Source organism: Lactuca sativa, chromosome 6 (assembly GCF_002870075.4).
Source record: "Lactuca sativa cultivar Salinas chromosome 6, Lsat_Salinas_v11, whole genome shotgun sequence".
In the NCBI taxonomy this organism is placed as follows: Eukaryota; Viridiplantae; Streptophyta; class Magnoliopsida; order Asterales; family Asteraceae; genus Lactuca; species Lactuca sativa.
Window position 1 is genome coordinate 113955145 of NC_056628.2, and position 17421 is coordinate 113972565.

General features: G+C 31.8%; 1 protein-coding gene, 1 long non-coding RNA gene and 1 other non-coding gene across 3 annotated transcripts; all 3 read left to right on the plus strand.

Annotated features, from left to right (window-relative positions):
• Positions 1 to 9218: 9218 nt before the first annotated feature.
• Positions 9219 to 11832, plus strand: LOC111893621 (NAC domain-containing protein 71). The gene is made up of 4 exons (XM_023889683.3): positions 9219 to 9934; positions 10375 to 10652; positions 10902 to 11114; positions 11385 to 11832. Exons 1-4 carry the CDS (start codon positions 9778 to 9780, stop codon positions 11628 to 11630), a joined length of 894 nt encoding a protein of 297 aa, XP_023745451.1. The 5' UTR covers positions 9219 to 9777; the 3' UTR covers positions 11631 to 11832.
• A 145-nt stretch (positions 11833 to 11977) lies between these two features.
• On the plus strand, positions 11978 to 12049 carry TRNAC-GCA (transfer RNA cysteine (anticodon GCA)). The gene has a single exon. It is a non-coding gene; the product is annotated as a tRNA-Cys (tRNA).
• Positions 12050 to 15261: 3212 nt separating this feature from the next.
• LOC111893625 (uncharacterized) lies at positions 15262 to 17144 on the plus strand. Its single transcript, XR_002850924.3, has 2 exons — positions 15262 to 15911; positions 16819 to 17144. It is a non-coding gene; the product is annotated as an uncharacterized LOC111893625 (long non-coding RNA).
• The last annotated feature ends 277 nt before the right edge of the window (positions 17145 to 17421 follow it).

The window sequence follows — 17421 nt, forward strand, 5'->3', positions numbered from 1 at the left end:
GACTTGAAAACCGCCAAATACCAAACTTAGGAGTTTAAGGTAGTAAACTCATGAGTTTAAGGTAGTAAACTCATGAGTTTAAGGTAGTAAACTCGTGGATAAATGGTCCTTAGACCGTAAACTCCATTTAGGAGTGTTTTGATGCCACACAACACTTCCTAAGGCTAAATCATTAAGTAGGAATGCTTGGAATAGCTTAGAAGACTTCAAATCATCAAATGTTCAAAAGGTTAGGAGCTTACAGCCGTAAACTCAAGAGTTTATGACCGTAAACTCAAGGGGTGTTGATCCTTAGGGAGCAAACTCATTTTAAGTGTGTTCCTTGAACCCCAATCATACTATCCTTTCCCTACAACACTTAGATACACTCCTTAGCACTTATAACACTTATACAAAGTGTTTGTCATGCCTTAGAGTGTCTTGACTTTGGTTATTAGTTGTATAAAGACTAATTGTTTATATACATATATCCTTATATGTTATTAGGATCTTTGTGCGTGTCTAAGTCTTCACTTGACACCAAGCACTTATCCGACACATCCTTCCGATCCACTTGCTACAGGTGAGTTCACACCCCTTAATCAATGTTTTAACTGTTTTTAAATGTTTTATGGGGGGGGGGGATACAAGTAGAATTGTGCTAATTATTATATCAATCACATGTGATTAATAAGCAACATTCAAATGATTGGCTACTCATTAGCCGTTTTACCAAACAGTTTCCATCAAATGTTTTCTTAAACATTTTATATGTTTAAAACTCCTTGTTAAACTGTTCATTTTACTCTACATATCACATTTCAAACTTATTTACAATTGTGTTTTTAAAACAAATGTTTCTTTATACTAAACTGTTTTATCAAACCCATGCCTTCAAACTGTTTTATAGATTGACATCATGTCGATCTTTTCTTAGATAACAATTATGTTCAAAGGTTTTACAAAACTTATTTTATGCTTTTATATTATAAATTGCATTCCTCTATATGTATAGTTATATAAGAAATGTTTAAAAGACTTAGGAAGGCTATCCACCCTGTTTCCTTTTCCTCGATTTGGATGTGGTCTGATGGGATATCGGATACTCGTCCGAAGGTCATTTAAATATTAGTTATATATCATGTGTACATATATAGTCATAAAGGTCCTTCCAGTTCATCGCATGCCCTTGGGTAGCAAGGGTATACATCCATGTCCATACGTACCAGTTAGATTACTAGTAAGCTACCATATGGGTAGTTTAGGAAGATACTAGAACTATTACTAGAATGCGATATCATACAATGGGTCAGTTCATTCATGAGTCAATACTTTCTAGAACATTAGAATACATTACTATACTTGCTAGATAGAGAGAGCATACATTACAGCTAGAACATTACAGTACATTACTATACCTGCTAGATAGAGAGAGAACACACATTACAGCTAGCACACGTAGAACATTTCAGTACATTACATATACATAAACACGTCGACAAAATTGTGATCCACTGTATCGGAGCATGCCTTAAATGTCATGGCCCGAGTTGTAGCCAGAATTCTCTTGGAGGGAGATCGTGAGTTTACGTATAGATCTATACTGGATTGACTATCCTACACCTTGCTGCTAGCTACATCCAGACCTGCAGGTCTGCGGGTGCCAAACGTCATTTCTATTTTTACGACCTACCCTTGTCGTTAATATTAGTCGATAGTATGGTACAATTAATCACATGATGCCTTAATATAAATCCGGTTTAAGGTAGTTAGTACAACAGTAGTTCCTATAGCACTACACTACAGTACTACATTAATTTGCCCTTTACATATATTTAGTGATCTTTTCACTTAACATTAAATGTAAAACTATATTTTGTTAATGATAGTTATACTTGGGAAAGTTACACACTTTTACAAGAAACGAACATTCAGAACAGTCGGGTCTCAGTAAAAGACTACATCCAGAGCAGTTAGGTCTTGGTAGAAGGCTACATTTAGAGCAGTTAGGTCTTGGTAGAAGACACCCTTATATAATAGTAGGAATCATAGGGATTTCCAGGGTTTTTCAAACGTTACAGTTGCTTTACAAACATTTTTATACTTACAGTTCATATACATTTTCAATACTTACAATTCATATACATACAAATACTTACATACAAATTGAGACACTAAAATACTTATGATCTTACCAGCTTTAAAGTTGATACTCGCTTTCAAAATTACTTGTATCCTCAGGTTATCAATAGACAGGTACCGATGCAAGGTTTAGAGAAGATGGAGCTCGTTCAAGACTCATCTTTCATTTTGAGCATACTTTAGTATTTATCATAATTTGTCAGAACACACTTGTATTAAAATTATATTATTAATGCAATGGATGATGTTGTTGCTTGTTTACTACTTTTCATTGTTGTGATATTGTACATGACGTCCTCCGCCCCAGAACGTTTCCGCCATTCTTGGTTTTACGCATGATTTGGAGTTCGGGGGTTGTGGCTTTTTCCCTAAAGATTTGGAGGCATTATCTATATGGAGTTAGGTACTATCTAAACTGACCATAAGAGTTCGAGGTATTTGATGGATCGGCCAAATTTGTATATGCGGCAGCGGAAATGGTTGGATGTGGTAAAAGATTATGATTACGAGATCCTGTACCACCTTGGGAAGGACAATGTGGTGGCTGATGCCTTGAGCCACAAGGCAGGGAGTACACATATTGGTGATGTACGTTTGAGGATGGTGATCATTTATCCTTAATTGGGTTTAATCAAGAAGGCTCATGTGGAGGGATTTAAAAGGGAGAATTGGAAGGCAGAGTGACTCAAGGGGAAAATACCTTTATTAATCAGAGACAGTCAGGGATTGTTGACTTAGTGTGGTAGATTTTAGGTTCTGACTACTGGTGGGGTGAGACAGATGGTTCTAGAAGATGCTCATAAGTTAAAGTTTTCGATCCATCCATGGGCCACGAAGAAGTATCGGGATCTGAAGCTGCATTATTGGTGGCCATGTATGAAGAGGTAAATAGCATGGTTTGTAGAGAGGTGTTTGACTTGCAGCAAAGTCAAGGCTGAACACCAGAGACCCCACGACAAGATACAACCACTACCCATTCATATGTGGAAGTGGGTAGAGATCACCATCGATTTTATTACGAAGCTGCCTAGGACGACGCATAGAGTTGATTCTATATGGGTCATTATGGATAGATTGACCAAGAGTTCAAACTTCATACTTATTACAGAGACTATATCAGCCGAGAAGTTGGCCGGCATTTACATTCGGGAGGTGGTGGCCAGTTTCGGTGGTTTCAGACCGAAATGTTTGTTTCACCTCCAGGTTTTGGAGGAAGTTTCACGAGGACAGATACTCAGTTGCATAGGTTACTGAGATTTGTATTGGAAATAGTCAATTACAACTATATATATATATATATATATATATATATATATATATATATATATATATATATATATATATATAGGGGTTTACTCTTCTTGTATGGGAATAGGGAAATAGATTTGATATGTGCTTGGTTTACTGGTAGGCAATGCATAGGTTATTGAGTTTGTATTGGAAATAGTCAATTACAACTCCCAATCCGTAAACACCTTGAATTTGGAAAGGAGTTCACGGTCTAAATGAGTTTTCACTAGGGTTCAAGACCAATTGGTGTCCCACCATGGAGTTTACGGCCAAATCTTCCATCCTTGGAATGTTCACGGTCATAGTGCTTTCTAGGATTGAGTTCACGCCCACTAGGTGGTCCACCAAAGGAGTTTACGCTCTAGATTCTTCCTAGGATGATGTTCACGGCCAAAGGTAGGCCACTAAGGGTGTTCACGGCCTAAGTGGTCTACTACATGTAGTTTACGACCAACCATTGTTCAAGGAGAAGAGTTTACGGCCAAAGCTTGCCTTCTTAAGGGTGTTTACGACCATGAAGCTTCTTAGTGGAGTGTTCATGGTCTTAGATGATATTCTTCAGTGTATTCTCATTTTGGATGATATCTTATATATGTGGATATGTTTTTAGAAAGCTCAAAATGATAGCCTTACAATTCAAGCATTCAAGGTTGCAACATAACACAAGTTCTTATATCCATATCTAGTGATTCTTAATCAAATCCATTCGTCTAGTTTTGCCTTGATAAACTTGTTTACTTTCAAGAGATTAACTTGTATTTTACTTCCAAAGTGCATCCTTCCATATACATGCACTTATACCCTAATGGTCTTCAAGGTTCTCATTGTAATAGGGTTACAATATAGACCTTGCCTGGTCTAAATTGTTTGGGTTGACACAACTAATGTAGTTTTAAAAACTTCATATTTATTGCAAATTTTGGGACGATACAACTTAAATCATCATCATCGTTATCCGAATCGTCGCCCGAGTCCTCGACGAACATATCTGAATCATTATCTGATTCGACAAACAAATCATTATGCTAATAATCAGCCTTGGGCTGTATGTGAGCCCTGTAAATGTGCTCTATCAAATCCGCGTAATGGGAGTGATTAATATCGTGATCATGTACTTCTCTTCTATCTATCATATACTCTTACATACCAATCACTACTCCTTCAAAATTTGGCAAAACTTCGTTTTCTTCATAACGACATATCGCTCTTCCTTTATCTTTTAGAATCATATTATGTAATATGATGCACAGACACATTTATAAAGCGGTAAATTAAAAACAATTATATATATATATATATATATATATATATATATATATATATATATATATATACACACACACACTACATGTTCTAGCCGTTAACATTCAAAAAAGGAAAAAAGTTTTATTTTTTTATTTCTTATGAATGTAAATTATAAAAAAATTAAATAAAGAAACCCGCCAATCACACACACACACACAGAGAGAGAAAGAGAGAGAGAGAGAGAGAGAGAGAGAGAGAGAGAGAGATATCCTCCCTAAACCACCTGGCCTAAACCACACCGAAAATGTGGTGTTCTTGGGTGCGATTCTCGCTTCCACTGATTTTTCCCGCATACACTCAGTACAACCTTATAAAATATTATAAAAGACGTATTATTAAAAAATAAAACATCGATTTAACATATTCACAAACCTATGCAATACCTACACAACCCACCAACAAGATCCATAAACCACAAATCAAGTCTAAAGAACAAAGTATAATCATAAATCGTGTCAAAAAGATAATAAAAAATCAGGTCCAACAAAATAGTTAAGATCATCATGAATTTGAAACATGTCTAAGATTATAAAAATCATAAACAAACCTACATCCAACAAATTTAATTCCAAAATTAGATACAAATATAAAAAATACAAATAAAAAAAAACATATAAATTGTATAGAAACACTAAGTTTACATAAGATTTCGCTTTTTAACATTGTGTTTTTCTTTTTCTCAAATTACTTATTAAGTTTACAATTTTGTTGCAAATTTAACCCATCTACTAGTTTGCTTAAGGTGTTTTATGTTTCTCATTTGCTGAATAGACAAAAAACCGACGTTATTTCACCTATGATCCTAGTTGGCAAACATTTGGGATAAACTGAAAACTTATGTTGATCTGTACTCACTTTCTCTTATTTCTTCTTATTTTCTTGTTTCATGATAATCACGATTTTATGCAATGGCTTCCCAAGTTCAATGAAGTTGTTCATCATATCATAAAGGTGTGAACAAGACAAGGAAAGATTGTCCATAATAACATCTCCTAAAGGAAACATTCTTTGTTTTGCTTACACCACTATGTGACAATGAACCACTAGGACAACCTTCCAAATCCATCACACAATTTTTTGATTCTATGAGAGATGAAAAGAATAAGAAATAAGGAAAAATGAATACACATCTAAATAAGGGTTCAATTTAACCAAAATATTTGTCAACTTTGATCAACCACTTGCCAATTCAGCTTTTTGCTTACTCAATTATTTGATGATAAACCACTTGCCACATGAGCTTTTTGCTTTGTCAGCAAGTGAGAAAAATGAAACACCTAAGCAATCCGGTCAAGTGATTAAATTTACAATAAATTTTAACTTATTGACTTAATTGAAAAAAATACAATGTGAAAATTGAAATTTTATATAAACATCATTTTATTAAATTTGCCTGAAAAAAACCTAGAACCAAAAACCTATCAATGAAAAAAAGATAGGGATAATGACTTGAAAGGGTAACGAACTTTCGACTTTTTTCACATTTAGTCACTAAACTTTTTTTCGTTATCTATTTGCCATTGAACTATTGAAATTGCTCACATTTTACCCTTATGACCGGTTGTTGCCGGTCATAAGGGTAAAATGTGAACAGTTTCAATAGTTTAGTGGCAAATAGATAACGAAAAAAAGTTTAGTGACTAAATATGAACAAAATCGAAAGTTCGTTTCCCTCTAAAAAGTTCAATGACTAAATGTGAACAAACTTCCTCTTGTATTATGTTTTAGCAAATTATTTATTTTTGTTAAATTGTAGCAACATTTGTTGATGAAGAAATCTATGAAATAAAAAAAAAAAAAAACAAAACCATGAAAATATATTTAAAAAAAAAACAAAAAACCGAAACCGAAATAAAAAACCAATGGTTTGACTTCCAAAATAAAAAATCAAAATTTCCAATCTGATTTTGGTTTTACAAAAAAATGAACCATTCTCACTAATATGAATTATGACCATTGGTTTGGCATGCAGAATTTGTGACATCCCATGAATACGTAGTTACAACATCGTCTGAACCCTCTAAAAATTTCAATGACTAAATGTGAACAAACTTCCTCTTGTATTATGTTTTAGCAAATTATTTATTTTTGTTAAATTGTAGCAACATTTGTTGATGAAGAAATCTATGAAATAAAAAAAAACAAAACCATGAAAATATATTTAAAAAAAACAAAAAACTGAAACCGAAATAAAAAACCAATGGTTTGACTTCCAAAATAAAAAATCAAAATTTCCAATCTGATTTTGGTTTTACAAAAAAATGAACCATTCTCACTAATGTGAATTATGACCATTGGTTTGGCATGCAGAATTTGTGACATCCCATGAATACGTAGTTACAACATCGTCTGAACTCGTAATTCATAGTAAGGGGTTAGAGTATCATCGCATGAATACGTAGTTACAACATCGTCTGAACTCGTAATTCATCACCTACAGGTTATGAGCCTGCTGGTGTTTCCATGGGTTGTCTAGAATAGTCCGTGGTCGCCATCTATACTCTGGTAGATGACTACATCGCCACATTGTCGGTTAAGGTTATGGTATCTCCTTTCATCCTACATCACCTATTCATCATCATCTATTACCTAATTATCATCACCTATCTCTCATCATTTTATTTCATCACACACCAACTATTTCATCTACTCATGTTTCATCCGCAACATATTTGTAGATATAAAATAAATATACCATTTAAATCTTTTAAAACATGTATAAAATCGTTCATCCAGCATAGACAACAAGTATTCAAATAATATGCACACATAGCACGTAATTTATATAAAATACTTCATATCTATGTGTAAGATGAAAGTAACTATATATACCATAAAAATCCCATAAATGCTTCCTAACTTCAAACCCCAAGGTTTACTCTACTAAAGCTTCATATTCTCGGCTCTCTGGACCTAGAAGGGTCCAGATCTATAACACAAACTTGCAAGAGGGGTTTGAAGTGATTCAAGCCCTAACCCCAAAATGGAATCTACACAATAGGGAAGGAAAGGGGTTCATTTTTGTACCTCAGAATGAAGCTCCTTGCTTGAATAACTCAGAACAATAACCTTCCTTGGCCCCTTTTGCTGGAACTCTTCTCCTTTCTTGCAAAATCACACCAAAAAGCTCAAGATAGCTCTTCCTCTCACTCTACACACTCAAGCTCGCTAGGGTTCTCACTTATGGGAAAGGTAGTCGCAATTGAAGGCCATAAGTGCCTTTAAATATGGCTCGGGCCCAAAGATTTAGGGTTTCTGCCAACAGCGCAAACTCGTCGAGTCCATTCATTAATCTGAGTCATCAGTCGCGACCTTACTTGACGAGTTGAGGCGTCAACTCGTCAAGACTCTCTTCTTAATTCAAAAGAAAAATACTTAAATTATGATACTTGGAAATCCGGATATTACATTTTGATTTTTTATTTCATAGATTTCTTCATCAACAAATGTTGCTACAATTAAACAAAAATAAATAATTTGCTAAAATATAATACAATAGGAAGTTTGTTCACATTTAGTCATTGAACTTTTTAGAGGGAAACGAACTTTCGATTTTGTTCACATTTAGTCACTAAACTTTTTTTCGTTATCTATTTGCCACTAAACTATTGAAACTGTTCACATTTTACCCTTATGACCGGTTACAGCTGGTTTGTTACCCTTTCAAGTCATTATCCCAAAAAGATATTCTATACACATATTTGTCATAAACCCAAGTTAAGATATTTTAGATATAGAACTGTACAAAAACTATGAAAATAGTGGTTTTAACATAACTGTGATAAAACATAATAAGTTCATAAGCGACTATAGTGCCATTGTTACATTCATCTAACAAAAATAGAAGTATGTTTTACATCGATATTTCTTTTGGAATCTTATTCTCGATGCACCATCATTATTATTTGGCTGTAAAACAAATAAAGGAAACAAAAAGTGATTTTATGCTCAACGGTTGCCGTGTTTCGCTTTTGGCGGGAATAAACGGTTTTGGTATGAACTCAACTTTCGGTTTCTTTTATTTTTCTATTATATACACATTGTTTTAATATTATTATAATGTAAAAATATATATGTTAAAATACAATACAATTTTAGACGGCGTATTCACAAAGAAAAGATCATTTTGTTATAACCAATTGATTATGTTTCATTAATAACATAAATTAATCATCAAATTCACAAATGATGTGTTATGAATTTCCAAAAAAATAAAAAATTACTCCCCATAACAAAAAAGAAAATTAGAAAAAAAAATTATGGAATTATTCTTATAATTATATATATATATATATATATATATATATATATATATATATATATATATATATATATATATATATATATATATATATATATATATATTTCATAATTATAACTTCAATCTTAATCGCAAAGTTGATTAAAAATTATATTATACAAGAAATAGTCAATTTTTGTCACTATCCCACTTCATAATTAAGTTTTTCCTTTTTTTTTTTTTTTTTCTTTTTCTTCACCTTAGAGTGTAACCTTGTTCCAGTTTACAGGCTAGTGGACATTTTTGACCCTCCTGACGCCTATAAAACCTCCCACACTAGAACTGTAGTAGAACCATCGACCCTTCATCATAGATCATACCATCGTCTTTAAAGAAGACTCTTAAACCCAAATAATCTATTTTACAAGTTTTTGAATTAGTTTACGTTCTGGGTATTTTCAAAATATAATCGCTCTTGAATTTTAAGCAGTTTAATCGCTTGGGTATTACCTACAACTTGATCATTTTATATCAAAATCAAGATTTTTTGGTGATTTCGAAGAAAAGAGGCTGTGAGTAGGCTTAAAAGATCAAGAAAGCACTCCAGTTTCTAAGGAAAATGAGAGTGTTGATCAACAGATGCAATCTTTGGAAGTTGTTTGCAATTCTTGAAAAGAAATTCTGTGTGGATAAAAGTTTTTATTTTTGGATCTTCCAGATTTTCAACAGGTGCAGTTTGGGTACTTAGTTCTACTGTTTCTGTCTGTTTACTAGTTCTAGCTGCAATATTTTTTAAAGCGCGTCGACAAGTTTAGGAATAAATGGGAGGGGCTTCATTGCCACCAGGGTTCCGTTTTCACCCCACAGAAGAAGAACTGATTGGGTATTACTTGAAACGAAAGGTTCAAGGGCTTGAAATCGAACTTGAAGTTATTCCCGTAATCAATTTCTACAAGTTTGAACCATGGGAATTGCCAGGTAAGCTCCATTTGTTTCACAAATTTGATGCATTCAAACTGTTTGTTTTTTTGCCTCAGTGAAAAAGCAGATTCCTTTTTTTAAAATTTTCCATAAGCATGATTTACTTTTTGCTGGCTAGATCTTATGATAACATCATTTGGGCATTTAAACTAATGTTACTGGAAAGAAATAGCAACTTGCTTTAATTGATGTATTTATAATAGCATTCTTCTTTCATTTCCTTCTATTGCAACTCATAATATAAAGAATCTATGTATTATAGCAATGTCATATAAATACAATGTAATGAAAGTAGGATGCTATTATTGTGCAAAACTTTTAAAGTAATGAAAGTAGGATGCTATTCAAGTACAATGTTGTAATTATCTAATTGCACAAGTTCGATCCATGGCGAATCTTGATTATATAAACTAATTATTGAATTTGGTGAATTATAGAGAAATCATTCCTTCCAAATGACGATATGGAGTGGTTCTTCTTTTGTCCCCGTGATCGAAAATACCCAAATGGATCTCGCACAAATCGAGCTACAAATGCTGGTTACTGGAAAGCCACAGGAAAAGACCGAAAAGTCCTTTGCCAATCATCTCTTTTGGGGTACCGCAAGAGCCTCGTCTTCTATAACGGACGAGCCCCAACCGGAAATCGAACATGTTGGGTCATGCATGAGTATCGTTTATGTGATGATGTTTCTCAAGGGACACCAAGTTTTCAAGTAAATATTACAACAATACACCACTTTAAGGCCCCGTTTGTTACACCTGACACAACATGACATGACATGACCTGACTACTGGATTGGACTTTACTATTATTATTATTAGGTCAGGGTGTTACAAAAAAATGCTATCTTTGTCGCATTGACATGCAATCAGAGTACAACCTGTCATGCGTAAGAAATGGGGCCTAAATTATTGATTACTACCGAAATTTTACAAGTATTCACCATGTTAATAATTTTCAGGAACCTTTCGTGTTGTGTCGTGTGATGAAAAAGAACAAGCAAAGAACAAGTTATGTTAATAGTGAACCGGAAACTAAGGGAGGTGGAAGCAGTGAGAGCAATATTTCAAGCCCTCTCACTTCTTTTCAGACAAATGAACCAACTTATTCGATTGACCATAATGATCCTCCTAGCTTTCAGGTCTCACCCGACTTGATTCTTGAATCTTCAAAGGTATCTTTCCAAAAAAAGAAATAACTATAAATTTGATGAAATTAGGTGGTTCTAGGGTGATATCTTTGCAGAAACAAGCTAGGGTTTGACGCTCAACAATCGTATCTAAGTTTTAGTTCCAATGTGTATCGAGCTCCCTTGTAGGCACTATGACAGTCAATTAGTGGGCCACTATATACCTAATTTATTTATTCAGGGTTGCTGGAAGAATAACTCATGTTTTTATTGTTTTTATTTTTTTTTGTTTTTGTGATGTTGATGACAATGTAGGAAGTATGCGAAGGAGGAGTAGGAGGGCGTTTTGGGTATTTCCAACAAAGTGAGATTCCAACGGCTCCATGGCAGTCGTTTGGGATCTCACCGAGTTCATCATACTCGAATTTTACAGAGGAAGATGATTTGATTCGATTTGGCAGCATGTCACCGCTATATTTAGGAGACGAAAGCTTGATGGAATTCTTTGAAAACGAAGATCATGATTGGACTAATTCACACGGAAATTTGAACCCCTTCTGAAGAACAACATACAAACATAAATTGAACGAATGAACTTATCTTTTATCAAATGGAGTGGTCGAGAAGATTGTTGGTGTTGTAGTATGTTTAATATATGTAGTGTTGAATGCAAAATCTAAATGGTGTTTTTAGACAGGTACTTTAAATATAGAACTACTAAATGAATATATCTTTAAATAATATTCGGATATTTGGTATGTAATTTTTGTAGTTTTTCTTTATTCTTTTACTGTTATAAATATGTAGAGGGTGTTATAGTAATACTTACCAAAGCATATAAACATTAACAAGGTTTACACCACTAAATGACAAAAATAATTACTTAATTAGTAACCGTAGAAACAAAAGGGTCCTTGGCTCAGTGGTAGAGCATTTGACTGCAGATCAAGAGGTCACCAGTTCGAACCTGGTAGGGCCCTTTCTAAATTTAATATTTTTTTTTTTATCTTTAGAGTAATTACACAAATCATCCATTGGTTTTGTCCAATTTTATACCTTTTGTCACAATTCTTAATTTAAACTTCTACCATTCATCCGTATCACGCATGAGATCACTATATTGTTTTTACTTCATATTATTTTTAATTTATATATTATTTTGTTTATAGTATATAATTAGACGACTTGGCGTAGGCAACGACGACTGCCATTTTGGTGACGTGGACAAACTTTAATGACACTTCCACGGGGGAGCACCGTCCCCTTCCGGTTGAACCCCATTTTGTTATCCTTAGTTACCACCACAACACGTTATAACGTGTGAAATTTGAAAGTGCATATGTGGCCGTTATATACCTAAGGTTAGGTATAAAACATTTTAAACGACGTTCTTTTAAACAAAACAAATCCAATTTTATTTTCTCATACTTTTGTTTTAATAGAATACCATTGAATTAAGTTCAATTATAAAATTAAAAAGATCAATTATATATATTTTTATTACAAATAATTATTGAAGTTTATAGAGAAAACAAAAACCAAAATTTTTTAACGAATATAACTAAAGTGTTTTGTCTTTCAGTTGAAAAAACTATATCCAATGATTTTTTGAAAAACTTGATTGAGTTATAACATGTTCTTCTTTTATCTTTTATTCTATTAGTTTTCAATTAGAATTTTGTAGGGCCGATTAAATGTTCACGACTTTTAATGCATTAAGTTCTTAGACACAATGAAGAAAAAAGAACATAAATTTGATCGATTTAGTAAGTCACATGATTAAGGAAGAATAGTAAAAGAGATATCATGATTAGTTTGGATATAAATTGATCAAAACTATATTGTTTGGAGGATTCTATATATAAGCTTATTACATGAGAGCCACATAATTCCTAAGCCATATATATATATATATATATATACATATATATATATATATATATATATATATATATATATATATATATATATGTTCAGGTTAATTTAAGATCATATTAATTTTATGAAACAAAGGAAAAATCCAAAAAAAATATTTAATTATTATTTTCAGAACTTTAATTACCTAAAAAAAAAATTACCCTTTTTTTTAAATACGTGAAATATTCTAATAGAATATTACACTGTAAATATTTTAATGTAATTTTTAGAATGTTAGAATATTTTATTAGATTTGTCAGATGTTTAGAATATTCTAATATTTTACTAGAATATGTAAAAATGTTTTTTTGGTATTTTTTATATTTTTTTTTTGGAAACTATAAATTCCGAAAATAATACTTTAAATTTTTTTTTTCAAAAATTTTCAATTTTTTTGCATTTTAATTTTTTTTATCTACTAAATGAGTGACTAGGATTGCGTCTAATGGTCTCACAAAATTAATCCGTCTCACATGAACATAACCCTATATATATATATATATATATATATATATATATATATATATATATATATATATATATATATATATATATATATATATATATATATATATATATATATATATATATATATATATATGGGAGGGCTCCCACGAAAATGCAAATAATTTACAAAAATGCGAAAACAAGGAAAACTATAAGATTGTGTCACCTCAACCTAATATTTTGGACAAAAATTCATCCAAACTTTGAATTACAATATGATAATTGATGATACATGAAAAATTATTTCATATTAGCAAAGCATGATTTTTGACATTTTTATTATGAAAACTTGAATTTAAAAATGGTTAAGGACGTGAAAAGAAAAACAGTTGTTAAATCTGTCTTTAAATCTATATTACCATAATGTTATCCAATGTAAACTTATTATCTTTAATTTAATGCTAATAAATTTAATTTTTATTGTTCATGTGTTTGATTTTTATAAAATAAAATTTGTTTTCGCATTTTCGCAAAATATTTATGTTTTTGCATGAACTTATATATATATATATATATATATATATATATATATATATATATATATATATATATATACTAGTAGTGTACCCGCGCGATGCGGCGGCGCGAGATAATTCGTTATGGCAGATAGTTTTCATGCGGCGATTAGTTTACTTTCGTGCCAGATAGTTCTTTTCGGCGAATAGTTTCGTCGAAATAGTTTCAAATTCGGTGTAATCTATTGCTCTAGTTTTTATTTTACGATTAGATTAAATGTAAAAGTATATGCAGCGGTCTTCAATGCAGGATCCATGAATAGGTTTGATCGACATTTAGTTTCCTTTCGTTTTCAGCGGTGACGATGATTAGTTTTCAGACAAAATTCATTTCGTTTTGACGATCGTCAAATAGTTTCGTTTTGGTTTGCTTAATTTCAACGATTTGTTTGTTTCGGCATATTGTACTAAATCGGTGAATACATATGTTTCGTATATTATTTTTATTTATAAATCATGTAATATATTGTTTTTAGGTTAAATAGATAAGGATATTGATGATTTTGGTTACATATAATGTTGCTTTTTTGTGTTAAAAATAAATATATTTTGTTGTTTTGGTTAAAGATAAAATTAAATTGTTTATGAACAATTTTAATAAAACCTAGATATAGATTGTTCTTTAATTCAAAAATAACATCTCATTAATCTATATTGCTTTTGTAGTACAAACTCACATCTCACAATTCCATTTAATATGAGTTAAAGACTTCAACTTAAAACACAATATATTCATTATTTTTAACAGACTTATTCTTTCTTTTTTGTGTACATTCAACTTTTTTATTCATTAGTTTTTTATAATATAAATTAATAACAATAACAGAGAATATACGCTAAATGAAGGAAAAAGAGGGTTACAAATAAATTGTAGACTCGAGTACTTTTCATATTTTCAAGCAAAAATATACACGCCATATTTTTTCTTCATTTCCAATTAAGATTTCACAGCCTAGATTTTATTTAAACATACCATTATCTTTTTACTTTTCTTTTATTACATTTATTTTACCTTATATAACCAAAACATAATACGTTTATAATTTCAAATAATAGTAACATGGAATTAAACTTTAAACACATAAAATTAAATAATTTATAAACTGCTTTGTTGATTATGATCGGGTTCCAAATAAACTTTTGAAGTTAGCCCAAATTGATTAGGTTAAGCCCAAATCCTTGTTGTTGCCCTAATATTTTGTTTGTCCAGCCGACAAAAGAGAAGAAATATCCTTATTGTTTCTTTTCTTCCATCGATAACCAAAGGAACACAAATAATTTCTTTCTTTCTTGTTCTTTCTCCTTGTTCAAGTCGACACAAACAAAAGAAATCAAGAAATCTTTTTTCTTGTTCTTCCTTTTAATCAAGAGTTTGAAATAAATCAAATATTGTTTTTTTTTAATCTATCTTTCTTGGTCCGATGGTGTCGTGAAGTTTGGTTTCCAGTTTGGATGTGAAAAACGAAGAAGAAGCTGCAGGATCTTCGAGGTTCTTGGGTTTTACTGGTGAAGTCGGGTTGTCGAAGACGGAGGAGCTCGATTGCAGCAGTGGGGTGGTGATGATGTTCTTCAAAAAAATGGCAACCCAGCAGGTGGTTCTGGTCTCAGATTCTCGATGGCAGCAGTAGGCAAAGGTGATCGTTATCAGTGATGTTCGAGAGGGGTTGATATAAGGTGGTGGTTGTTGGTTTGTTGGAACGAAAACGAAATGGAACGAAAACGAAAGCAGTAGATGTAAGGCTTATCGGAATTTTCTTTGCTGTCCCATTTCAAATATTAGTTATTTCTTCTTATTTCCTTTTCTTTTGTGGGTTGATGCTGGAAAACGAAGATCAATAGTGTTGGCCTTGGTTGTAAGGCGAAAACGAAAGCAACAATTGTTGGCTCTGGTCTCGGTTGTAAGGTGAAAACAAACGAAATCCTCATTACTTAAAACTCTCAACAATTTAATTTTGAATATTTTAAAGTTAATTTTATTTTCTGGATCTGGATTTTGGCTCGACTGGATTTTAATTATTAAGGTTGTGCCCATATGTATTCCAGATGCGATGTGTAATGGTGATTATAGGCTTTTTAAAGAACATATGTGGTTTTGAACCTTGAAACTTTGTATTAAAATTTATATTTGTCTTCAAAATTGATTGAGAAACTGAAGTGAGTTTGTTTATGGATCAGAATTGTTAAAGGAAATAATATAATAGTACCAAGGATTAAACTCATTTCAATTTCTCAATTCAATTTCTCACATTTTAGATCTGAACCTTGGAAAAAACTCATTGTTTTCTTATATATTTGAAGATTGAGAATAATTAAAATCATAAATAATAAATTGGGAAAGAAATAGGAAGCTAATGTTACCTACAAATCTCAAATCACAAGTACATTATATGTATGGTTATTAAGCTTTAACTGGGAACTATTCTTGTTTGTCAACAGATGAAAGTGAATCCTTTTTAACATGAGACACAAATACACCAAAGCTACCTTCCATGACACCAAACACCAAGTAGTTATCTTAATCAGGATGAGAGATTCATGCAAACCTCTTTTTTTAATATGTCACCATCAAAATTCAACCCCATAAGAAAACTTGATAGGTTTGCTGTAATGATGTTCAATGAAAATGGTTAACATTATGATATCAAATTCCTACCAGTCAAAAATAAGTATTACTGGTTTAGTTTTAAATAAAGTGAAGAATGAACCTTTTGAATGCTTAAAACATGTACAATAACCAAATAATAGATTTATAGAAAGGTATTGATGTTCAATGAAAATGGCTAACATTATGCTACTTTTTATTTTGACAGGAAAAGATGAATGTGAAGAAAGTGCTACCTGGTGGTGTATAGAAAGATAATGAGGCTGAACAAAAAAAAATGTTCAAAAAAACAAAGAAATAAAGAAAGAGAATAGGGGCTACGTTTGAGAGAGAGAGACAGAGAGAGAGAGAGAGAGAGAGGGGGAGAGAGAATGTGAGGGTATAATGCTGGTGCTAGAGTTTATATAATGAAGAGTCTGCTTTTTGTAAAAGTTAAACATGTAATCCTATTATTTTGATTGGCTGATTCTTATTCTCAAGGATCACCATCTTAGACCATTCAAATTAGATCCAAATCATGTAAATTAGATCCAATGGCCAACATCCACTCTCCTTGTTTTTTAAGACTTAGTCTTAATTTTGATGGGGCCCACATTTATATACTCTTTATAAGATGGTATATATATATATATATATATATATATATATATATATATATATAGAGAGAGAGAGAGAGGGAGCGTTCAATCAAGAACATTTCTTATCGCGAGAACATTTGAAAACAATTTTGAACCACACAATTTTTTTAATTAAAATTATAAATTAATATTCATATAAATCAAAAAATAGTTACAAACAATTAAAAAACCTA